The sequence below is a fragment of the Gobius niger genome (genome assembly GCF_951799975.1).
Source record: "Gobius niger genome assembly, chromosome: 17".
NCBI classification, from domain to species: domain Eukaryota; kingdom Metazoa; phylum Chordata; class Actinopteri; order Gobiiformes; family Gobiidae; genus Gobius; species Gobius niger.
In genome coordinates, this window is record NC_136868.1 from 8,993,260 (window position 1) to 9,018,870 (window position 25,611).

General features: G+C 41.0%; 1 protein-coding gene across 2 annotated transcripts in view; it reads left to right on the forward strand.

Annotated features, from left to right (window-relative positions):
* ryk (receptor like tyrosine kinase) overlaps positions 1-23,769 on the forward strand; it is a 66,968-nt gene extending 43,199 nt beyond the window's left edge. For both annotated transcript variants that reach the window (XM_079574923.1, XM_079574924.1), the window contains 8 exons: positions 259-384; positions 6,628-6,714; positions 8,219-8,288; positions 8,684-8,816; positions 11,636-11,745; positions 13,050-13,209; positions 19,987-20,123; positions 23,184-23,769. In XM_079574923.1, coding sequence (XP_079431049.1) covers positions 259-384; positions 6,628-6,714; positions 8,219-8,288; positions 8,684-8,816; positions 11,636-11,745; positions 13,050-13,209; positions 19,987-20,123; positions 23,184-23,295 — 935 coding nt within the window. In that variant the 3' untranslated portion in view covers positions 23,296-23,769. The remainder of the gene's footprint in view (positions 1-258; positions 385-6,627; positions 6,715-8,218; positions 8,289-8,683; positions 8,817-11,635; positions 11,746-13,049; positions 13,210-19,986; positions 20,124-23,183) is intronic.
* Positions 23,770-25,611: the final 1,842 nt, after the last annotated feature.

Below are 25,611 nucleotides of genomic sequence, written 5' to 3' on the forward strand. Positions count from 1 at the left end.
AATCCAACGCATGTCCCTCAGCACGCCCTAATTATGTTCAAGGCTCTGATGACAAGATTGGTCCCCAAAAATGCTCTTTCGTATTCTAAATGTTTAACCCAGATACTTTCTTTTGTTGCATAATGCCTGCCTGTTAAAATCCCGGTGTCACCTAAAGTCTCCACGAGTGTTTGTTTTCGAGGTTAATCCTGTATAAGTGAGGTGTCAGTCAGTGGGACCCCGAGAGTCTTCACACATGTCTGCTCCTGTCCCGTGCAGGTTACCCCTCTCTGCGCATCGAGAAGAACGACCTGCGGAGCGTGACTCTCATCGAAGCTAAAGCCAAAGTGAAAGACATCGCCATCTCCAGGGAGAGGGTCACACTGCGGGACGTCCTGCAAGAAGGTACCTCTCTCTCACTTCACATGGTTTTTCAATAATGTTTTCTGTGTGTTTGTGCAGCGGAAAACAATATGTAGCTTCCATATCGGGCACAATTCAGACCTCAAAATGTTTACCTTAAAGGGGCTAGATGCAAGTTAATCATTATACTCACTACTGCCACCTCAGGTCATATGTGTAACTGCACCTTCTATATTAAGTGACAGTGCCCGATTTTAGAGGCAGTTGTGGTGAACTGGTCTAGGCTCATGCTACACCTTAGGACATTGTTGGAACATTTAGAGGGAAGAAATTAGATAATTTTACCATTTTTAAACTCTGTATAGTCCCTTTAACAACAGAGCAACCAGAGCGTCCCACTTGAACTTTGAGTGCTGTTTCTGAGAAGTGTTTCGAGCCCGTGCCAGTCAACAGGAGCAGAACACCCACAGCTCTGATCTGTTGATATAGACGAGTGTAGATGGAATAAAACCATCACAATGTTATCATGACTGGGATCGTACACACTGTTACTGTGCGGCGCATGACAGCTGTTTACTATTAATACCCACAGTTTAACCTCCGGGCGCAGAGCAACATGTTCAAGCAGCAGAAAGCATGTTTCTGAATTCACAAAAGGGGCCGGGTGTAAAGTTCAGTTTGATTAACTGCAAACACAAGGCGATGTATGCAGAATATGTTTACAAAAGGTGTTACAGTCACCACGGAACCGTGATTTGTTTTCAGCTGCAGCGACACAAGTGCAGGTTTGTGGACATGTATACACAGGAAGAGTGTCCCAGGATGAGTCGCTGAGATCCTAATGAGCATAAACATAACTTAAGCTCCGGATATCCAGAATTTAGTCGCAGAGCTTTCACTTCTTTGGGCCTACACTCAATAATTAGACTTTGATAAGGGATGTTCTCAGAATAGTGAAATATATTTAAAAATCGTACATATGTTGCCGTTAAAGCTTATTTTACTTCATTCATTCTGTCATTACTTTCCTTTTGGGCACCGTCACCTTATTATTTCATGTTATATGAGAGGAAAAAGCTGCTAACAGTTGCTAGAAATTAACTGACGAACAGAAAGAGTTCGACTTAAAGGTGCATAATGCAACTTTTTATGCGAAAGGAAAAAAATATATATATTTGTGCTTAATTTTAACTTTTTGTGACCCAATGGCTGCATCACGGTGGCCTCTACAACTCTCCAGGATCAATGGTTTGTAGGTTTTCTGGTGAGAGCAGTGAAAACCTACCAGAACTGACTGAAGATGCAGAATTTAACAACATGCATCAAACAAAGCATATCTCGCTTTAATAAACTTGGTGTGCCACTGCCTAAAGCAGGACTGTGACATCAAGCACTTGCTATAATTATTACTAATGTCTTTTAACACCTTTAACGTATTGATATACAGTGGCAAGAAATAGTAAGTACACCGTTTGGAAATTCTCACATTTCTGCCTAAATTGATCACTAAATGTGATCTGATCTTCATCAAAATCACAGCAATGAATAAACAGTGTCTGCTTAAACTAATACCACCCAAACATTTGCATTATACCGTATTTTTATTGGCCAGAACATTTAAACAATCACAGGAAAGTGTGGGGAAAAAGTAAGTGAACCCAGGAATCTGCAACCGTTTTGTAAAGAGGAATGGTCCAAGATTCATCCTGATCGTTGTGAGCGTCTGATCTGCAACTACAGGAAAGCAGTTATTGCTGCAACAGAAGGGTCAGCAGATATTTAATACAGGGGTTCACTTACTTATTCCACCATGTTGTGTATTTAGATTAGGCACTCACAACAGTCAGGATGAATCCTGGGCCATTCCTCTTTACAAAACTGTTGCAGATTCCTGGGTTCACTTACTTAATCTACACTCTTTTGTGAATGTTTACATATTGTGGCCAATAAAAATATGATGAAATGTAAATGTTTGGGGCCATTGGTTTAAGCAATGATCTAATAAAGATCAGACCACATTTAGTGACCAATTTAAGCAGAAATGTGAGAAATTACTTATTACTATTACTTACTTTTTCTTTCCATTATGTATATTTTCTACTTATGGTTTTATTGGCAAATGCATTGTCTGTTTATTATCTGTGTTTGCTCATCTCCTATTGCTGAGAGGTTTAATTAAGGGGTAAAAGCTTAATCTGTCATTGACAACAACCTTTTGCAAACTATTAATCAAGCGCGTCACATCACATCGAAAACCTAAAATAGGCACCTTTGTTTTCACTGAAGCGATCTTAAATGATGACTTAAGCTCCCGTTGGCTCTGAATCCAACTTTAAAAGCTCAGCTCTCGGTTTAAGTGTCAGTCTTCCTCTCGTCAATGCTTTTGAAAATGATTCGGCGCGTCATTCAGTCGAGGAGATAAACAAAGGCAGCGCTTCAGTTTTGGACTTTAGCCCGAACTCCGCTCGTTTGTTGTATAACAGTTTGGCCTCACAGACAGAAAGTCAAATGATTTTTGTGGGTCTTGAAGTGACTCTGGCTTAAAGTTTATTGCTGTTGAAAATTGATATAAAATACTTCCTTCCATGTGTTCTTGTATTTTTGTATTATTTATGTTCGCATTGTCTGTACTTGTACAGCAAGAGATATAGAAGTACACTTCAGATTACTATAAATCTACTTTCTAAGACTTGGGCCGGTGGTGCAGCTGCTGGCGCTCGTGCCTCACACCTGGACGGGGCCTTTGATTGATTGATTTGATTTGATTTATTTTCTGTGTAGAGTTTTTATGTTCTCCTAAAGTTCGTGCCCCAGAGACTCCCCTGAAAAAGAGATTCCTAATCTCAGTGGGACTTTCCTGGTTAAAGCCACACCGTGTAAAATGTTACCCAATAAATAGTATTGAAATACAAGCAAATACTTTATGACAGATATTTTTATTATTGAAAAATACCTATTCAGCTCAGGTCTCCTAAGATGTGACTCTAACTTTACCAGGAGTTGATCAGTCTCCTGCTCGTTTCCATGGAGATATTGACTAAAGGCAGCAGATTTAGAGATTTAAACAGGTTAGGTTCTCATCCAAATCCATTCTTTGATTACCCCCTGCAGAAATAACATTTTCTGTGTCAAGCTGGTCATTAGGAGCATGTTCTTTTTTTTATTTTTATTTTTTTTTTTACAGATGGCGCCATATAGTCCAAAATGTTACGCAGTGTGCCTTTAAATAAAGGTAAAAAGGAATAATAGTTGAGAGTGAGACGAGACTTGACCCGATAAGTGGGACTCGACTTTGTGTCTTGAGAATACTTGATGGTTCTCCTGAGAAAAAAAAAATCAGTACTATCGCTTCATTTTACAGTACCTTGATACACTGTACTTAACAAAATGTAGTACAATGTAATGTGCTCTGTAAGAATATGTAATTACTTGTAGCTACGGGTTAGATACACAATGGAATGACTTGTATTAGTACTTTGTAGGTACATAATGTAATAGGTTAGGGCTTAAGGTTAGGATTAGGGTTAGAATGATGTCTTATTACATTATGTACCTACAAAGTAATACAAGTTATTCTGTTGCGTATGTAACCCATACAAGTTATTACATATTCTTCCAGAGCACATTACATTGTACTAAATCTAGTGTAAAAATAAAGTGTTACCAAAAAATCTTTTATAGACCAAATAAATAAACAAGGCGTGCAGAGATTTTTCCTATGCATGCTACAACTAAATCAGTGGTTCTCAACCTTTTGGAGCCGCGACCCCCATTATAACAATTAAAGGGGTTTGTGACCCCCGCTCAGGTCACACCGTGAGAAATAGGAACATTAGCCTACATAATTCTTAAAAAACAAAGAAAGAAAGCAAATGGATAAAATGGAATTCATCAAACTACGAACACATGATGGCACTCTGGTAAAATAACACATGCTACAATAAAATATTAGATTAGGCTATATGCTATTGAAAATGTGGTTATTTTATCTAAATGATCTGGCTACCCCTCAAATTTGTCTCGCGACCCCCAGGTTGAGAACCACAGAACTAAAGTACCGTCTGAAACAGTGAAAATGAGCCAAATGTGATTGAATTTTAGGTCTTTCCAAGGCTTTGCATAATTCACAAGTGCAAAGACTTTTCCCACCTTTGTCTGTCTCTCCCACTGTCTGAATCCTGACTTTTTGCAGCGATAAAGAAATCTAAATGTGAAAACTGAACTGACCTTTATAATACATACAATCATTGTGTAATAGCTACAATGCACAATAGCCACTTCTATGCTGCATCTTTTGTCTTTCGTCATATAAATGTTAGCTAATATTTAACCACGTTAATCACAGAACTGGGAGAGTTGTGTTGACCTGCGATGTGCTTCTGGGGGTGCGTGTCGTGGCAGGTTTTGATGAGACGGGAGCAGGAGGCAGCGGCTAAAAACACATACCCTGTTGTTAAGCCTCTCTCTGCGGTCGAGCCTCAAGGCGGTGATTTTCTCCTTAGTTTACGTTGATAGTTTATTTTCTTGAATGGCACTTTACATCCGTCACGTCCCGGGGCGGCTCTGACAGTTTAGACAAAGGAGATAATGGTTGTGCTCATAAGGCTTTGCAACATAAAGACCTGACGCAGGAGGAAGTGCTCAATTTCTGTAAATAAGTTTATGCTAGAGTGGCACAGGAAATGATGCGCACAGAACAGTACATTGTGTTCAGAAAAATGCACTGCCTGACCCAACAGAGAGAAAAGAGGGATTTAACCAACTTTTCTGACCTGGGGTTGCTGCAGATCACATCATGGAGGGCCAAAGATCGGTGGTCAGTGCAGTGAAACATTGACTATTATTTAAGAGAGGTTTAAACTGTTCCCCACACCTTTGTTTGGCTTGGGACCATAACACCAGCTCTGACTCACAATAGAATGTTATTATTTGAGGTTCATATTGTGTGGAATTATGACACTTGCAGAAAAAAAACATACTATCTCTGGAGATGTGTGCCAAGTCAATAAGAATCCTGAGGGCCACCAAATATTTATCTGAGGCCACTTTGGGCACCCCTGCTCTATCATATGTGCCCAAACAATGAGATCAGCTGAACATCCTGAAGGACCAGGTTATTCCATCAATGGATTTCTCTCCTGATGGGCATATTCCAAGATGACAATGATTATATTTGGTTGATTTGGTCGGGACAGTGCACGATAATGAACATACATGGGTCTCATGCATGTAAACAGGCCACACCGGATTGGAGCCTTATGCTAATTTCCATCCATGATTATCGGGCTCATTGTGAAAGAGTGGTTCTGGGAGCATGAGACATCATTTTCACTCATGGATTGGCCACCACAAAGTCCAGATCTTAACCCCATTGAGAATCTTACTTCCTGTCTGGAAGTACGATAATGAAATTTGGGGTCATGATTATCGCCAAAATAATTGCGATTAACGATGTTATCGCAATATTTGCCTGTGTTTTAAAAAAAAGAATCACTGAAACTGCAGAAATGATGGGGATTGGGCAATTATTAAATATTCCTCTTCATGGTCTGCGGTAAATGTCACATTGAGTGAGACATAAAGTATTTAGAGGCACACTGTGTAACATTTTGGGCTTTACTGTTATTAATACAAAACATGCAGCTAATGAGCAGCTCGACACAGACAGTGGGTGATAAAAGAATGGATTTGGATGAGGAACGTACTGAGATCTTTAATACTCCTTTAGCCACATCTCCATGGAGACGTACCAGCTCCCAGTAAAGTTACTGGCATTGGTTGTCTGGATTTAGCGATAATCTACCACGATAATCACAATAATTAAAAAATGTGATCGATTATTTGCCACATTTTTTAACGCGATTAACGATTTTATTGTTTATCGTCCCAGCCCTGCTTGTCTACGCACACAAACATTGTGTACCATTTGGAACGGATCCCATAGATACTAACTTCACGTTTTCAGTTTAACCATTATGAGGTACAGGGTTCAGTGAAAAGGGACATACCTTTCTTTCTGGACAGCTGTGAGCATCACAAATTTCCAAAACCACTGATACTAAGTTTCTTTTGTTTGCTGAGCCGAGGCTTGTGCTTCCATTCATATCAAATGCCACCACTGAACGCCTTTATGGCCGAGGAATATGTAGAAAAGCTCACTATGAATTAATGGCTTATTTTCACCTGTGATGGTGAACCAAAGGCATATTTCTGACACAGTGGAAAATAAAGTGCTTTGCCTTTTTCCTCATTTCCAAAATAAAATTGCACCTCTTGTATTTTCAGGCACGTTCGGACGCATCTTCCATGGAGTGCTGCTGGATGAGAAGGATCCAACTAAAGAGAAGCAAGTCTTTGTGAAGACTGTGAAGGGTATGTTCTTAAATGTGCACTTCTCCAAAGTTTTCCTTAGAGTTTTCTCCGATCTGGCTGCCTCTGTACTACATGTGAGCGTGGCTCATCTCTCATGGGGTTATTTTTTGCAGGAGGCTGGGGTAACCTACGTGCTTTTATTTCCATTTGTGTTGCATTTAAATGTGTTGCTCCTTCTCGTTCAGCTGTCAGATTGTGCTCTCTCTGCCCCAGTGGCTCCTGACCTCTCACTCTCCTGTGTTTGCTAAAGGAGGGGTGAACATCGCGCTCCTAAACAATATCCTCATACCAGCCCTGGTCGTGTTAAACTCTCCTGACTTCCTTCTCGTGTCCCGCCTGGGAAGGGAACAATACAGCTTTCCACGAGTCGCGGACGGAGCACGCACATAACACAAACTAGACCCCAATGAGTTTCAGTTGGCACAGTTTGGCCGTTTCCTTCGCACTTTCCCTCTGAGAATGGCAGCAGACAGGAAGTAAATAAAACCCAGTGATACGATTGTGCTTGTGTTGTGCCTGTTGCATTTGTTTAGGAAATACTGATTGAAACGGTTGGGATCAGGACAAGAAAAGGAAGGACTTTGAGTCCTCTGTATTATGACTTCAAATGTATTTAGAGCCATATAAATAATACATTTTGTTCAGAAACTGTCACTTTTCTACCACTGTAGCAAAAGGTTTCAAAAAGAAGTCATCTGTGCTGTGTAGAGTTTAAAAGTATTATTTTTTTGTTTGCTTTATGCATCTTTCCTGTTTTGATGCCATTCTATTGCCTACAGTGTGAAGACATGCAAAGATACTGTTAAAAGCTCAGTGCTCTTAATGTTCATATTTCAGGAAAAGACTAATGCCCTTCCCTGTGTTATTAGGACTCAAAAATTGCACACTATTTTGATAGTTATTATTATTTTGGGGGGATTTCAGCCCTTCTTTTTACATTACTTTCAATTGACTCTGTGCATAACTTCAAATCATAACAACGCTGCCCAAGGAGTGACTTCCTGTTTCGATTCAGCACGCCAGAATACAAGCACCATCTTATTCATTAGTTCAACTTTCTTTCTGCCTCGCTATTAACAGACAAAACACTTAAATTGTGTGTATAATTATAATCCTGTAATATTGCAAGTATCTGCTGAGCAAATCAATGAGACGAGCTGTGTGCTTTTATTTTGCTGTGCTGGGTTGAAACAGGAAGTCACTTCTTGGGCGGCGTTGTTATGATTTGTAGTTATGCACATGAGTCAATTGGAATAGGGCTAATTTGACAAACGCAAGATGGTTGGAATGGTTGGCAATGGTTGGAATGTCTCAAGTTTTATTATCGAACTGTGGGTGGGAGTTTAGCGCTCTGACTTCTCCAGTTTGAAAGCTGATTGGCCGGCTCTTTGTCTTTCTTGGGAACTGTCCAAAGAGAGTCTGAGGAGAAGGAAGCCATCTGCTCCTGTGATATTTATCTTATAGAAAGCAGACTGACATTAACATATTTCTCTAATGTTTTTAGATCATGCATCAGAAGTGCAGGTGACCATGATGGTGACGGAAAGCTGCAAGCTTCGTGGACTTCATCACAGGTGAGGGAAATAATAGAAGAAAGCAGATTTATATAGGATGAAAACAAGTTATTCCAGCTTTTAAATGTCTATTGATGTGTTTGCAATGGGAGGTTCTCTGACTAATTGCATGTTCTAGCTTTGCGTCAAGTGAATGCACTGTTGCATCACTGTAGAGAGTTATGAAATCTATTGGAAAAAGGACTGCCAGGAAAAGTGGAAAATTACTTGCTTCTGCAGGTCTATCCGATCATGCGTTTGTCATGATGTCAATATGACGTGACAAATATTAATACAGTATAATGGAAAAGTCTGGAAGGGAATTGCATCAAATAAACTCCACGTTAAACTACATGTTTTACCGTAATGCACGACTTCTTTAGTGATGATCAACCTGTTTCATTGTCCTCCTTCAGAAACCTGCTGCCCATCAGTCACGTGTGCACAGAGGAGGGAGAAAAGCCCATGGTGCTGCTGCCCTTCATGGCGTGGGGCAACCTTAAACTGTTCCTGCGTCAGTGCAAACTCGCCGAGGCCAACAACCCACAGGTCGGCCTCAAAACACAAAACCTCTGCTTTTTAGACACAATGGTATTCATGCGTTGATTTAGTCACGTGTGGTTAGTTTTCTATCTCCATCCAGTCTTTTTGCTTTAAACTGTCAAAGCCTTTTCCATTTGTTCACCCACTGTACATGGTTAGGATTCTCCCGGTAGGATTGTGTAGCCATTGTTGTACAGATTTTCAAATTGACCGCAGAACTGGGTTGATTGTATTGAGGACGTTTCGCTCGAGCGTTTTACTAAAAGTCCTCAACTCAGGGGGAGACAAATGTTCTTCAAGGGCAGAACATCAAAGGCAGAACCTCACAATTGTAGCTGAAAGTAAAGCACGACTTTCTACAAATGCCTGTAATTTTGAAATCAACTTATTTCCTGCATTTTTGCCGCACATTAACTTCTTAACCCCACCTGAACTGAGCACATTTTCTCCATTATGGCTTTACCCAAATCTAAAATGGAGATAAAAACACACTGGAAAAGCAACAATAATACAATAAAAAAGCAACATGAAGAGTGACACAAAAGTTTTGACAAGAGCAATGAAAAAGCTACAAAAAAAGTCCAAAACACGACCAAAAAGTGACGTAAAAGTAATAAAGAAGTGATGAAAAAGCGATTTAAAAACATATTATTTTTGGTTTTCTTTCAAAACGTATAACTGAAAGCAAAAAATGTTTAATCAACTTAATAATTATATTTAGCAAATTCTACATCCACAAATGTAATTTTTCATCTTCATCTCTATTTTAACCCATTTGTCCTCAATGAAATTGAATTGTATCTGGGCAGCACGGTGGTTAGTACGTGTGCTTCACAGCTCGAAGGTCCCGGGCTCGATTCCTGTGTCTGCGTAGGTTTCCTCCGGGTACTCCGGTTTACCCTACATCTAAAAAAGCATGTACAATAGGCCATGAGTGTTTGAGAATGCGCATGGGGGACGCCGGATGGAAATTAGCCCAAGGCTAAATCCGGTGTGGCTTGTTTACATGCATGAGACCCATGTATGTTCATTAACATGAACTGTCGTGACCATATAAACAAATAAAAACAAAATCTCAAAGAGCTTCAGCAAAAAAGCCATTAGCACATATGAAAATTTTCATATTTCATGATTTCTTTTTTCATCACTGTAATTCATGCTCTATGTACGTCCCATGCATTCTTATGTTCTTGTAATTGTTTGATATATTTAATTTTAGTTTTTTTTTAACCAAAAAATGTCAAAAACACAACAAAAACATGGCAAAAATGTAATGACAAAGCAACACAAAAGTTTAGACAGTGTTGTAGGTCTTAGCTTTCAAATGAGGCTGTAAGCTCTAGTCCAGAAGCTTTCAGATTTGTTGTTGCACTGGAGAAAATGTGCTCGGTTAAGGCGGGGGGTAAGAGATTAACATTTATTTGATCTCTGTTTTGTGTAATAACATTTCTAAGAATCATCTTGGGGCCAGAGGTTCCAGGCTGGAGGGCCAGATTTGGCCCGCAGGCCTGACATTGCCTACCCCTGGATCCTCTAGCTTTGGTCAGAAGCCTTTAATCATGTGCAATTGAAGTGTCCTGTTGCTGCACATGGATTTGTCAGACGGTATCGAGAGCTTACTTCCCCTGCTCAGCTTCACTCCGTAGTCCCGGTTCATAGATCAGGGCGGTGACTGTTTCCTCAATGGCCTTTGATCCCCCAGTTATGTTTGTAAAATGTTGGCACCGTTACAAATTATTTCAATGACAGAAACATGAGCCAATAATGAATACACCACACACCGTAATTAATAAAGCATTATTACCCTTCCTCTGTCCATAGATCATAACTACAGGCGATTAAAAAAAACGATGTCTCGGCGTACGCACCAATCTCCTCACACCTCCGTCTGCCTCGTGTTTACGCTGTAATTAGAGGCCTGTTGATAAAGTTATGAAGGGAGCGCTCAAGGCAGAGATTTTCATTCACTGCGTAAAGACAATATGGCTTTTGTGCAGGAGTGTCTTTGAAGAGGCACTTGGCAGAGCAACAACGCACTCCAAACCACTCAATCAGCTCCAAAATACAGATGCAGCGATCGCAAGATGCAGCTTGCCACCGTTTACATTCGTCAAACGCTCTTTTGTGAAGCAGTGGGTAACGCATCGCGGCTCGGATCATTTCGTCAGGATCATTTCTTAGACCTCTGGCACCTGCGCCGAAACAAAGAGCCAGTCATGGAGCTTCTGGAGTAAACGGCAGCGCTCTATGAAGCAGCGAACAACCACAAAGCAAGAAAGGCAGTACATGGACAGGACATTATACAGTGTTCTCTGCAACACACTTTAATACACACAGTCCTCAAGTGTTTTTCTCATGTTCGGCTTATCTGAACAGACTCTCTGCCAAGACTTTGTTTCTGTTTGCTGTGAATTATAAATTAGGTTGGCACTTTCCCCGCTGTTGGATAAGATTAAGAAATCAGACATGTCTCAATTAGTTACAGACACTGTGCATTTGAGGAATGGCACATTGAAACAAGTCAAGGCTGCCCGCTGAACTTACATTGTTTTGGTCTAAGGATTTTGTTGTTTTGTACATTTTGTGACTCTTAAAGTTGCTGACACTTGACTTGTACATTGTCCACAATCTTTTGTATTGGACAAAACAAGCCTTGTCTTAGTGGCAGCTTCCTGGATGACATACATTGTGAAAGTGATCGTTTCTGTGAACTTTGACATAATTATTTGTTTCAGAGGTTTTGACGTGTGTCCTCCTTACACTGTTTCACCATGAGAACTGTTCATAGTTGTAATTTGTTTTCCTTGTTTGTCGTGTCTCTGCAGGCGATCTCGCAGCAGGACCTGGTGTACATGGCTATCCAGATTGCATGTGGCATGAGTTATTTGGCTCGAAGGGAGGTCATCCACAAAGACCTCGCCGCGCGGAATTGTGTGTAAGTGCAGATTTAGATATATTTGTCCTAAGATAACATAAAACATCAATCATAATATTTCTATTTTTTTATTTGATATGGACATGGCAATAACATTGGACAAACCAGATACATTGTTTTCAGTGTTATAGTGTGGCTAGGCTAGGAGACACAATTAAAGCAATACTAAGTAACTTGTTTACCTTAATAAATCCTTTTCGTAGTCCCTCTGGGGGTAATACAAGTGTTAATGGGATGATTGGGGGGTCGTTCATCTCCCCCTGGTGTCTCTGGCCAGAAAACCGCAATTACAGCTTGACTGCCACCGGACCGGAGCCACCAATACACACTAATAGCATCACGAAGAAGAAGCTAGCAGGCTAACGGGCAAAGCTACCTGCGGGCTAGCGCCACTTTAAACAGTATTTAGTTTGAGTGAAAAAAATTATATCCCTCTCTCCCTTCGCCCTTTCTGTCAGTGTAGTATTTACTCTCACGGACAATGTCATGTCCTGTCACGATAATTACTATATCGACTTCTCGTTCAATAAATAACTGATAAACGATACATTTTTGGCCTCGATATTTATCGTTGGTACATTTATTAGCATTTTCCCCTTATTTTTTCTTACAGAAGCAAATTGAGTTACATTATATTTCATGTTTATTGCAGCTTGTAGTGTATTTTAGGATATGATTATGCACTTTCAGCACAAAGGTTTACCTTCATTTTTATGCCTGAGGGTTTTACAGTATCTAGTATCGTTAGTCCATAAATCGTTTATCGCGATGCTTTCATGCCTCAACAAATTTGAAGTTCGATATATTGAGGCCCTCAATATATCGAACTTCAAATTTGTTCTTCATGACCGGCCTATACACATCATCAATATGCATTTCATTCATCGTAACCACGTGTGCAGCTTTGATTCCACAGTCTAGATCCATTAAAAGACTGGACTGTCCAAAAGATTTTGTAAATTTTGCGAGAACACAGTCCATACTTGTTACAGCAGCCACTCAATGGGTGCACATAGTCAGGTGAAATGTGCAATCAAAGATAAAAAGTTGGAAAGAAATGTACATGTGTTTAGTGGAAACCTATGCAGACACAGAGACAACGTGGATTTGTAACATTAATCACAAAAGACATCAAAATGATCACCGTATTTAGATTCATAGTCATTATTGGTGTACACGCTCATGGGAATTACTCCAGATATTGATAGATTACAACATTTTCAGGTTGTATCTTGTGTCTCATACATGGAAAACGTGGATATCTGATCTAACCGGAGATATCCGCTGCCTTGCTCTTCCTCCAGTATTGACGACAACATGCAGGTGAAGATCACAGACAACGCTCTGGCCCGGGACCTGTTCCCCATGGACTACCACTGTCTGGGGGACAACGAGAACCGGCCGGTCCGCTGGATGGCGCTAGAGAGTCTCCTCAACAATGACTTCTCCAGCGCTAGCGATGTGGTAAGAGCCGCACCGACTGTAAACACATTTTATTAAAGAGAGAGAAATGCGGACTTGGCAAAGTTTCAGATTTTGTGGTTAGTGTTAGTTTTATTGTCATTTAAGCATTAAAGGGAGCTTGCAGTGTTTACAACCGATATTTTTAATCAAATCGGCGTCTGTCAATACCTTTCTGTCTACAGCTGCTACATTTCAGACATTTTTTACCTTTACTGATACTTAAAGCCTGATTATTTATCAGTTCTCGATACCAACCATTACAGACTCACAGAATATTGTTTGTTTGAGTGAAAAGTGACTTGTTCTTGCAAACTATATGTTGCATCTCAAGGGTTTTTCCATTGAACAAGGATGATATTTAAATTTAGTAATATTCAACAAAGACCACTGGATGTTTCGACACTAAATAGTAAGGGTGAGCTGAGACACAAATTTCACAAGATGAAACACGGGATTGGGTTCACGAGACCAGACAAGATTTTGACATCATTTGTAATAATAAATAAAGATGAAATATTTCCATTTCTGAACCTTTTAACTGTAGTAAAAATCTATTTAAAAGTGCAAACCACCACCAAACATTTTCTCCAGTTCAGCTTTCCCAAATTTAAAATCTTCTGGTGCTTTTTTGTATTTATTTTGTCGTGTTTTTCTCTCTTTTTTTGTAGTTTTGCCATCATTTTTTTCTGTTGCTTTTGTGTCTAGTTTTTGTCACTTTTTTTGTCGCTCTTTTGTGGCTTTTTCATCACTTTTTAGTTGCGTGTTTGTCGCTTGTGTATTGTGTTATTGTTACTTTTCCGGCATATTCTTGTCGCTCTTATGTCCCTTTTTTGTCCCGTTTTTTGTTTTCGATGCTATTTTGACGCTTTTTTCAAGAAGCTTTTTTCAAGAAGCTTTTTTCAAGAAGCTTTTTTCAAGAAGCTTTTTTCAAGAAGCTTTTTTCAAGAAGCTTTTTTCAAGAAGCTTTTTTCAAGAAGCTTTTAGATTTGGGTAAAGCCAAACTGGACAAAATGTGCTTGGTTCAGATGGGGTTTTATTTTTTAAGCAGTCTACAATGAGTATAATGGATGCAGCGTAGTAAAATAAAAGGAAAAATCCAAAATATGCATCTACTCAGGGCCACGAGATCTCAGCCCATCCCTACTAAATACTATATAGCCTATATAGACACAGGCTTTATGTAAGATTAACAAACGTAGGTATAGAATTAGTGCTGTCCAGTTAATCGCATGAATGTCATAGTTAATTTGTGATTAATCGCTTTCTCGAGTTAGAGAAAAGAGTTGAGCTCTTCTGCTCCAAACGTGAGCTCAACAGCATTGCCCAAGCGTGTACGTGACTGAGGCTCATGTAATGAAAATAATGCAGCAGCAATAAGAGGCAACGCTAAAATAAGAGCAGCTTTGTAGCGTCAGGGAAAGTCTGCTCCACTTTAGTGCCAAACGTCTTTTTGTTTGACCAAGCGAGTTGTCCTTGACGTGGTAAAAGTATGGAAAGTGTCTGATTCTTGTTTCCTGATAAGTCCATAAGCGATTTCAAAGCTGTCATCAGCGGTGCAGAAGGAAAACAAATCATCAAGTCTCTTCCTGTAAACACAGGGTCCCATAGCAGCAGAGAGCTGTGTGAAGCTGGCCCCCTATAAACCTAATATATACAAATGATTGACATACATTTGAGCATGATGAGGGGTCAGGTTCACGGAGGTGCAGCAGAACGCCTCTTGCGTTGGGCTCATGCGACGGCTTTGTAGTCTCGCCAACCAGACCCCGCTTCTTTACTGTTTATTAATTAATAAACATCGGAGATTAGTCTGGATGCCAGGCTAGCGCAATAAAAAATTTGACGCCGTTTAAATTGATTTAATAACACAATATTTTGGACAGCACTATATAGAATATTAATATAAACACTTCTAACATAGTGATCTGATCTTGAAACAGCCTCTCCATTACAATGCTGTAGTTCTACAAAAATGCAAAGGCCTACACTAGCCTGATAAACCACACCCACCTTCTTTCTGCGCGAAAGAAGGTGGGTGTGGCCGGCCGAGCCGGACCAATCACGACCGTCACAGAGAAATGACAAAGTTATGTCACTGAGGATTTTGCCTCACGTTCTCTGCGTGAGTTTATATTTACTTCATATTTTTTTAATTGGACTACGGCTGTCGTCACGTCTGCTAATTGCTAATTGGTTTATTTCACTGACACTCTGTGAGCGTTAGGCCCGCCCGTTCAAACTGCTCCAATTGCTCCGTGACCAGACTAACTCCCTGCGTGGAATGGACAGGGACGAGTATGGCAGAGCCAGGCAAGGCCTACACGGAGACGTTCAACAGTGGCCAATATTATTTCATTATTTGAAGTGATCCAGTCATGGCCTCTGTCCCAACCTTGATTGGTTGACTCTCACTTTAGCAATGCTGCTGGTAACTGTGATATTTGTGAATCTGCACCGGTATCCAATGGCAGTATCACTGTCAGTGCTTCCCAGGTCACTCCTTGCTGTTACTCCTTCTACTGGGTACTTCACAGCGGTCTAAAGCTCCTAACATGTTTCCTCCGCTGCCCCCCCTTTGATGATCAGGTCAAATGTTAAGCACCGACATCCATTGAGAGGACAATGCCTTCATCTTGAACTATTTTAATTTTAAACTTTGGCAACACATCTGAACCGCGCGGCGTTACTGGCATCCCCTCCAGCGTGCACCGGACGGGCCGGGTGAGTCACCGCTCCTCAGACCGCACTGGTCAAGGTGGTTCGGTGTGATCCCTGTGACTCCAGTTTCCCGTGGCAGGATCGGGGCTGGGGCGCGGCGCAGACAGTCGGGAAGCAGATCTGTGGAGACACCCGGCAGAGACAGACAGAGACGGCCCCCACCTCACTGCATTCCTCTTCTGGTCTCAGTGCCACCTCCTCCCTCTCTTTACCCCTCTCCACCTCGACAGCTCAAAGTTAAGGTTTAGGGGAAGTCCAGGAGAAGCACCAGGGCGAGGAAACGGCGTCATGGTGGCTCCGAGACGTCGGATTCATGAACTTATTACCCTTCTCGCTCTGTGATCTATTCTCGAAGTCGCAATTCGTGAGGTTGCAATTAGTAAATCCTAAAGACTGCAAATATTTAGGCAACAACTACTAAAGAAATCGGTTATCAGTGGAAGTTAGAATGTATAAGACTTTGAAAGCCTGTAGATTAGGTCATCATTTTAGGCAAAGTATTATTTCTGTGACTAAAAGACTGAAACTATGGCAGATATTTCCCTCAACTCTCAAAAGCAATATAAAAATGAAAGGAATGAGCTAAAACATCTGAACTTCCGTTACGTGACACGGTTTCAAAAAGCCTCATTCTCATTTGAATTCACTGCCAAAGGAACAGGTCTGTGCTTTGTTCATGTGGGAGAAGCTCCATGAAGCAGAGAATATGATTAATGTAGATGTGGCTGTAAAGTTATATTAAATACATCTTACATTTAAGCAGCTAGATTCACACAAGAAGTTAGTTTATAAAGCTAGACTAAAGCCATAAAGAAAAAAAGAAAAAATATTGACTAAAACTAACTTTACTCCTTCTGAAAGTTTCACTGCATTTTTTTTTTTTTTAAACCATCGCTTCTTCCCCTACTTCTAATTTTGTATTCTTGTCAATACCAAGAACTATTTTAGCGATGCGCCGATACAGCATTTTTGCTTCCGATACCGGCGCAACATGCTGCGACACCTGCAGTGGCGCTTACGGCCGCTAGGGGCACAGTAAGTAACTGCTGCTTTAACAGCATTTCATAAACTCCACTCCAGCAGTGGCCAATTTTATTTTATTAGGCTACTTTAGGTGATCCCTTCAGAGTTCCCGACCTAGCCTTGATTAGTTGCTAGCGCAGCATTTTACAAGGCGATCCAAAATACATATACTATGTTGTTCTTAGCTTCAGAACGACATCCAACATGTCCATATTCACTTTGATTTAGTTGTTGATGGGTGTGCTTTAAAGCAGTGAGAGGACTGGTATCGGTTCAGTATCGGCTCCGATATCCGATACCAGTATTGTATTGGTGGATCCCCAAGCTTAACACTGTGGCGCTATTACTTGGCACACTCTCGCCTCCCAGCAAGAAGGTCATGTGTTTGATTCCCAAACTCTGTGAGGCCTTTTGAGTGGAATTTGCATGTTTTCCCGTTCCACTAAAAACATTTACAATAGAGTCATCTCCCTGTGACTTTCATAGACAAAAATATAGTAAAGATCAAAACCTTGGGCTGAAACAAGAATAAACCACATAGCCCACAGTTTCAGAATCACTGTGCTAAAACATTTCTATTGATAAAAAAGGTGAAGTTGAGCTGCTGATGCATGTGTTCTTCTGCAAAAGGAAAGTTTTGGAAGAGCAAGTTATTATTAGATTTGGCTGACATTTTCTGAAAGGTCAGAAATTGGCCAAAGCTGAACGTGTTACTCAAGGTTTAGGTGCTGTCATAAAGAGCAAAGTGCTTTGAGAAGAATCTTGGCTAATTGATGTAAATGTTAGTGTGTGAGTGGCCACACAAGCCTGATACCGGTTCATATTTGTGAAGGAGTTAATGACAGACGATTAGATGAAACGGGAGAGCGACTCAGAGCAGAGGCATGTCGGCTGTGCCCTCTTCACTCTCTGCTCTTCCTTTAAAGGCCTGATGCCGCCAACGTCAATGGCTTTGATGAATACTGCGCAGATGTACCGAACGTTTAAGTTGTTTATTTACAGAAGAGATTCGCCAACGGGTGGCGCGGGACCTGAAAGTGCGTCACAGGGAGATGGGCTGTAGTTTCAGCGTTGAGGCCATTTCAATCCCTGATGAGTTATAAGCACGTCTCCTACCTAAACAGACGGACATTTCCTCCTGCGTCCAGCGTAACATGTGACTGTCCTCCAATTTGACAGGGTTTCTGCGGGGCAGTAAAAGTCATTAAAGGTGCATTATGCAAGTGTCATGCTGTGTGAGTGGTCAGCCTGACGCCTTTATTTTCCATCACGGTGGTTTTTAGGACATTCGGGGATTAATTTTTGAGACCCTGACCACTCATACAGCACTGGGTCACTACAAGGTCAAATATCATAAATATCAACTTTTTTTTCGCATTGAAAGTTGTGTAGTGTACCTTCAATTAAATTATGCCAAAACTACGGCCTTAAAGAGGGGGTATTATGCTTTTTTTTTTCAATCACATAGCACCAGTCTATAGCACACTACAATGATGATGAAACCTTCTGTTGGTCTGTAAATGCAGTAAATTAGAATAACTGCCTTGTATAAAATTGCTCTCTCAAAATGGCTGTAGCGAATGTCTTGAAATAAGCCTCTGTCTCTTTAAGAACCTCTGAGCCTTTCCGACACGCCCCCTCCACACGCTGTCTGTGGCATCAGGGGGGAGGGGGCTCTGCTGAGGAGCAGTGGTTGGTTACTCGGCTGGTGACGAAAGCTCGGAGGCGTCTCCAGGAGGTGGGGGCGTTCCTAGGAGGACTCAGGCAAACCTATCCCTAAAATGGCTGCCATCAGAGTTTTTACAGATTACTCAAAAATACGTGAATGTGCCAAGGCAACACTTCAGGCATGTTTTTAATGACATAATGACATGATAACATGATGTAAAGCTTGAAAAAGTCGATTTTGCATAATACCCCCCCCCCTTTAATAGCCATCAAAAAGCATTAAAGTGATAATCTGTAAGTCTGAATATTTTTTTAAATTGTATAAAAAGTGCAAAATCGACCACTTGGTCTTGCATTTTGATGTAAAGTAAGTAATAATTTTTGTTAAGTCCCTCATTCCTGGATCTCAACTAATCAGAGCCTCTCCTCCCACATCGACCCATTAGACTATCGGGTCCAGTCAGGAGGAGGGGGAGAAGCTTGATCGTTTACCTTGAAAATTGTGCTGCTGCTCCTTCTATGGTGTGAATCAAAACCAGCTGCAGTTTTAACGGCTATATTAGTTGCCTGTTGTTTACAATTTGGTTTTGAATATCAAAATTTCCGCACTTCCTGTTTGAATGTTTCCACATTTTACGAAATAAAATATGCCAAGTTTTTTGCATTTCCTGTCTATTTTGCTCCCCCCAAGTGTTTCTTTCTTCTTTGCACTTAAATTTAGAATAGAGTTTTATGAAGTTTCATAGTGAAATACTGCGCATGCTTCGAGTTGATTTGGAAGCTGGACTTGTACGAAGAAGAAGCTGGAGTGTAAAGAAGCAAAAAACGGAGATGTAGTGCTTTTATTCAGAATCAGTTTAGTGTAAAAAATAAAATCAGTGATTCATTTGTCCTCCTTGCATTATCGAGGTGACATAACTGAAAGGAAAAACTTGCATCATTCCCACCACTCCTTGTTCCGGGTTTATTTTAGACTCGTAATTTTATCAACTTCGTATTTAAGTAACAAAACCACAAAGAGGAAATGTTAATCTGCGAGAGGTCACGTAAAGGTCACACATCGGGCGCGACCTGCAGCGCTCTGCCAAAACGGTGAAAGGATTTATGTTGCATAGTAAATTTATCATCATGACTTCCTCAAATTGTTTTACAAACATTTCAACTTCACTATTTGTTTACTTTTACTGTGTGAATTAAGCTTTATTCCCATTCTGTAAAGGCATCTGTAAATGCGCTTCAGGGAATCATCCTCTATCCTTCACACAGATTGATCATTTCATTTTCTTTCACTGATTGTCATCTCTGGCTTTTGTTGCATGAATGAACTTTGTAATCATTTTGTAATATCCTTTGTGGTTTTTTTTTCAGTGGGCGTTTGGGGTGACGCTGTGGGAGCTCATGACTCTGGGGCAGACTCCGTATGTGGACATCGATCCGTTCGAGATGTCCGCCTACCTGAAGGACGGGTACAGGATAGCACAGCCCATCAACTGCCCAGACGAACTGTAAGCACTGTTCTCTCATACGAGCCAACTCTGTCTTCTTCCCATAAGTCTCCTGGCTTTGGTCGTGGCTTAAAGGGATATTTCAGGATTTTTGACATTGGGCCTCATTTCCTAGTTATCCAGAGTGTTGTTGATTTCTGGAGATATTTTGTTTTGTAATTTGTGCAGTTCTTTGATTTGAAGAGCTTAGTGGCGCTAGGTTAGTACATTTCTATGGTATCAGCTAGCCTGCATTAAAAACAGTCTAACCCGCTCCACAGTGCACCTGAGGCAAATCACTTATAACGCCAGACTAACCATATAAATGTCTGTGTCGATGGAATATTGATTGATTGATAAACTTGAAACTGTGTGCTCTGTACCGTCTTCCTGATGGGAGAATTTCATATTCACCATTCAGAAAATGTGATGGATTCTCAATGATTTTCTGAGCTTGGATGAGGACAGTTTTTTGGAATATAACTGACCTTGCATCACATGAATGATCACATTTTGAGGGACTATTTTCTAGCTGATCACTCCGCCGCTGCGTAGCTTATACAACCACGAAGCTGATGCTGCTCAAATATAAGTTCTTTTAAATGCAAAATGTGTAAAATTATTCTATCGACACAGACATTTATATCGTTAGTCTGGTGTTATAAGTGATTTGCCTCAGGTGCTCTGTGGAGTGTGTCAGACTGTTTTTAATGGAGGCTAGCTGATACCATAGAAATGCGCTAGCCTTGCACTAGCCTAGCGCCACGAAACTCTTCAAATATAAGAACTGCATGAATTACAAAAAAAAATATCTCCAGAAATGAGCAACACTCTGGATAACTAGGAAATAAGGCCCTATGTCAAAAATCCTGTTACAAAAGATTGCTTTTTGTTTGTAGTAAAGCGATTCATATTAATAATATACAGTTGCTCGTACTTCTGTTCCTAGAAATGTTAGAGCTGCCAATTATTCCCCATAGTTTACAGTTGATGTCATGCCGAAAGGGTCCTGTGAATGCTCATTATAGATTACATCGAGTTCTCCTTCACATTTCACGCCTGTAATTGTCGTCTGGACCTTAACCTTGAGCGCCCACCTGCAGCACAATCCTATGAACTCAGAAAACCCCTCAATCTGCCTTTACATCTGTGGTTCTGTGAAAGCACAAGAGTGGAGGAGTGTTGAGGCTGATTATATAAATACAATGGGAGGTAAAGTGACCACCTAATTCCTTTTCCTACACATGAGCATAGACTAAAACATTAAAAGCACCGCTTGGTTCAGAAATGATTGAGCTGGTTTGTATCAGTGCGGCGCAGGGAGGTCCGGTTACACTCAGGCCGCCGTGGTGCGTGCCAAGATGAGATTGTATTACTTTTCAGTAATTTTTTTGGCTGTGTATATATGCATGTGGCAAATGCAGTGGCCCCATATTAGGGTTAACATTTGTTATTCAAGTATTTGTAAAGCATTGATAAGTAACAATCGTGAAAAATCATCTTCATTTGGAAAAATAAGCACAAAAATATTGATCGATGTGACTGCTCACACCGTCAATATTGTTTACACCCAATGAGATAACAAACCCAAACCATTTTTCTGAACTGGAAACCTTCAACATTTTTCTAGCCATGGCTCCTAAATGACCGTGAGATGGACTAAGAAACAAATTTTCATTCGGTTCATTTCTTTTCTCCCTCTGTATATCGCTGTATTTGTTAAATTAAATGTGTAATCCAGATCCTGTAGAGCTGTGTTTCCCAACCTTATTTGTCCCACGTACCCCTTGAAGTATTCTTTTATACTCCGAGTATAACTCCTGGAGCAGAAATCTTAACTAAGTGAGCAACTTAACATAGACTTTTCAGTGTTTAGTAGAGGAGGTGTAAAAAGGTATTAAAAACTATAAATACTCGGGAGGTGTTCCAGACATGTCTTATTGGGAGGAGGCCTCGTGGAAGACCCAGGGCATGCTGGTGGGACTGTGTCTCCTGGCCTGTTGTTGACTTGGGGTCCCCCCAGAACAGCTGGAGGAGGTGTGCGTGGATCAGGAAGTCTGGGCATCTCTGCTGTGACTGCTGCCCCCGCGACCCGGCCCCGGATAAAGTGTGGATGGATGGATGGTTGGATAGTAGGGATGTCCATCCATCCATCCATCCATCCATCCATCTTCTTCCACTTTTCCCCGCCGGGTTGTGGGGGTGGAGCTGCCCATACCACATTGCACCAGTCCCTTATGGCTCCTCCTGCAGGTGGTGGGTCCACGGATGGACGGCCTCGCGATTCTAATCGGGCCTGTTGGTCTCTCATGAGGGGCTTCTAAACTTCCCTTTGTCTGACCCGTCACCTAGGACCTGTTTGCCCTGGGAGACCCTACCAGGGGCACAAAGCCCCCGACAACAGAGCTCCCAGGATCATTCGGGTGCTCAAACCCCTCCACCACGTTAAGGGGGCGGTTCCAGGAGGGGAGTAGAGGGATGTGTTCAAAATAAAGCAGAAATGCTCTATAAGTCGAAGCTTTTACTGAAAAACATAATTAAAACACACTTTTCTTTTTGGAGTTTTGGAAAATAAAATGAATGTAAAATTGCTCAAAATAAAAAGATTTTAAAAAAATTACTGAAATTCCACTCCGTAATTTTTATTCGTCAATTCATTCCACAATGAATCAAAATAGTTTATTGTCTTGTGATGCAGGGGGTGGGGAGTGAGGTGTGGGAACAAAGGGAGGGCAGGGAAGCGAGGGAGTTCAGCTTCTTGACAGCCTGGTGTATTAGACTGTTAGACTTCAGTCGACTGGACCTGGCTCGTGGATTTTCGCAGTTTCTGTGATGGGTGCGTGGGCTCCCTGGTGCAACCACAGAGTCCAGATCTGAACCTCATTGAGAATCTTTGTGATGTTTTGGAGAAGGCTTTGGTCACACTCTCCCATCATCAATGCAAGGTGGTTGAAAATGGAAACGAAGCGAGCGCGTGACCTGTTTTAATAGCGTGTGTTTGCTCAGGCCTTGTAGTTTCTGGCAGTGTTTTTTTCTGCGTAAACATTAAAAAGGTGTGCATGTGTCCTGTCTGTGTTGCAGGTTTGCGGTGATGGCGTGTTGCTGGGCTTTAGATCCAGAGGAGAGGCCGAAGTTCCAGCAGCTGGTGCAGTGTCTGACCGAGTTCCACGCAGCGTTAGGAGCCTACGTCTGAGGAGGCCCTGAACTGGACCACATCTAGGACTCTAGAACCAGAGACCGAACCTTTTACTTTGGACCGAAAACACGGACAAGGATTTTGTACAGATCCAAGCGGCGTGACTCAAACTGTGCCTTACAGGAAGGAGGAGCACACACTTGGACTCACAGATTTGACCTTGTACAGTTTTTATAGTTGAAATACCTTTTTACACTTAAGCAATTGTCTGGTGGGAATATCTTGTTTGCATTGACAGCGTGTTGTCGACCATTTTTGAACAAAGGAGACATTGCAGCGCATTCAGTGGACATTTTTGGATAAGGTTTCTGAGTCGGTTGCAGTCACTCGACCAGTTAAAGACAATGATTTTTTTCTACCAAATTCAAAAGAAGAAATGCCGACCATACTTTGCTGCAATAAGCTCAAAATAAAAAGGTACAAGAGCTGACTCTGACTCCAGACCAATAGACATTTTGATGGTACTAAAAATATTAACTTTTTGTCACCTGTGCCAACGTTTGGAAAGAAGTGTGAAGATGTTTGAATCTGAAATGCCACATTATGAACCTTGGACATTGGTTGCATTTTTTTTTTTTTATACTTCTGTCTCTGTTCCCACCCAAGTACGTATTTTACCTTATAAGCTTCATTGTTCTGTGTCAGAACAGCCCTGTAAAGATTTAAAACTAAACTATACATTTGTGAATGCAAATATTTAACAGTTGAAAATAGTCCTTTTTAAAACCAGCCTAATCTTAATCCTGAGCCTGTTGCATCTTTGACGTGTCTTCATGGTCACTGCATGTTGACTTAAGGTTGTTCCTGAAATCATATTCACAAATTAAATTTGGTCTTTTAACTTTAAACGTTTCTTTCTTGTCCTGTCTGCCAAAAAGGATCCAACGTTGGGTGCACGGCCAAGCTCACTAGATGGAAAACATTTGAAGCTTAAAGCCACACTGCGTAGAATTTCACCCATTAAACACAATTTGAATATAAGCATTTATTTAAAGACTGATATTTTCATCATAGACAAATGCAAACAAACATGGGCTTTTGCTGTGAGCGGCTCAGCTGTCCTAAGACATGATGGTATTTCTACCGGGAGTGGGTGCGTCTCCAGCTCGTCTCCATGGAGATGTGACTAAAGTCAGCAGAATTTGAGATTTAAACAGGTTAGGTTCTCATCCAAATCAATCTTTCGATTACCCACAGCAGGAAAAGCATTTTCTATGTTGAGCTGGTCATTAGGAGCATGTTTTGTACTGATGGCAACAGTATAGTGCAAAATGTTACGCAGTGTGCCTTTAAGTGCAGAAATTGTTCCTTCGTTCAAAAAACAAAAACTATAGATAATATAGAGATGATTGCACTCCGCTTTAGGCATTTTTAAAGGTTAAAGGAACAGGCCACCGTTTTTCCATACTGTCACATTGATACGTACCTGTCTGGGATTTGTGCCCGTAGAAGAGCGTGGTCGCTTCCAACTTCACCCCCGTTTGGAGCTATAAGTGTGACGTGACGTCACGACTTCTGCTTCCGGGTCTTAGCATAGCGGCTAAAATGCGAGGAAAAAAAACATTAGAAAGTCTTTAATACAACAATCAATATTTCTGAAACTCAACGGGGAGTGACTGAACCTACTCATTTCTCAGACTCATTAGCCAAAAATGCCGCACCTACTGCTATTTTTTTTTTTTACTAAAGTCGCTACTTCCGGGGTTAGCATAGCTGGTCCGCCGTTAGCATTTATCTCCGCTAAACCGGAAGTAACAATTTTAGGAAATAGTACTTCTTTAGCAGTAGGTGCGGCATTTTTGGCTAATGGGTCTGAGAAATAAGTATGTTCAGTCACTCCCCGTTGAGTTTCAGAAATATTGATTGTTGTATTAAAGACTATTTTGTTGTTTCTCACACATCTACGACCCCGGAAGTAGAGCTGTGACGTCACCACTTAACAAACGTATGGAAATATGCTGGGAGAGGCCAAATGCAAACAACATCTTTGGCCTTTGTGCGTGACTGAGGGCACGCATAAAGACCAGACAGGTACACATCAACTCATCTAAACTAAGGTAAGAACATATCTCAGTATGGAAAAACGGTGGCCTGTTCCTTTAAGTAACAATACGTTTTTCTATTTCAGCCTTGAAAGATACATTCTACTCCCTGAAAAGGAGAAGTGTGGTGTTTTCTAAAATGATGACCCAATAATTGTCACTAGTGCCTGAAAAATCCTTTGTTAAAAGAAATTGAAAGGTCAAAGCAGACTCTTGTGCTTTCGTCACTGTGTCACTCATAATAAACCAGAGTGAAACTATCTGGAAACAG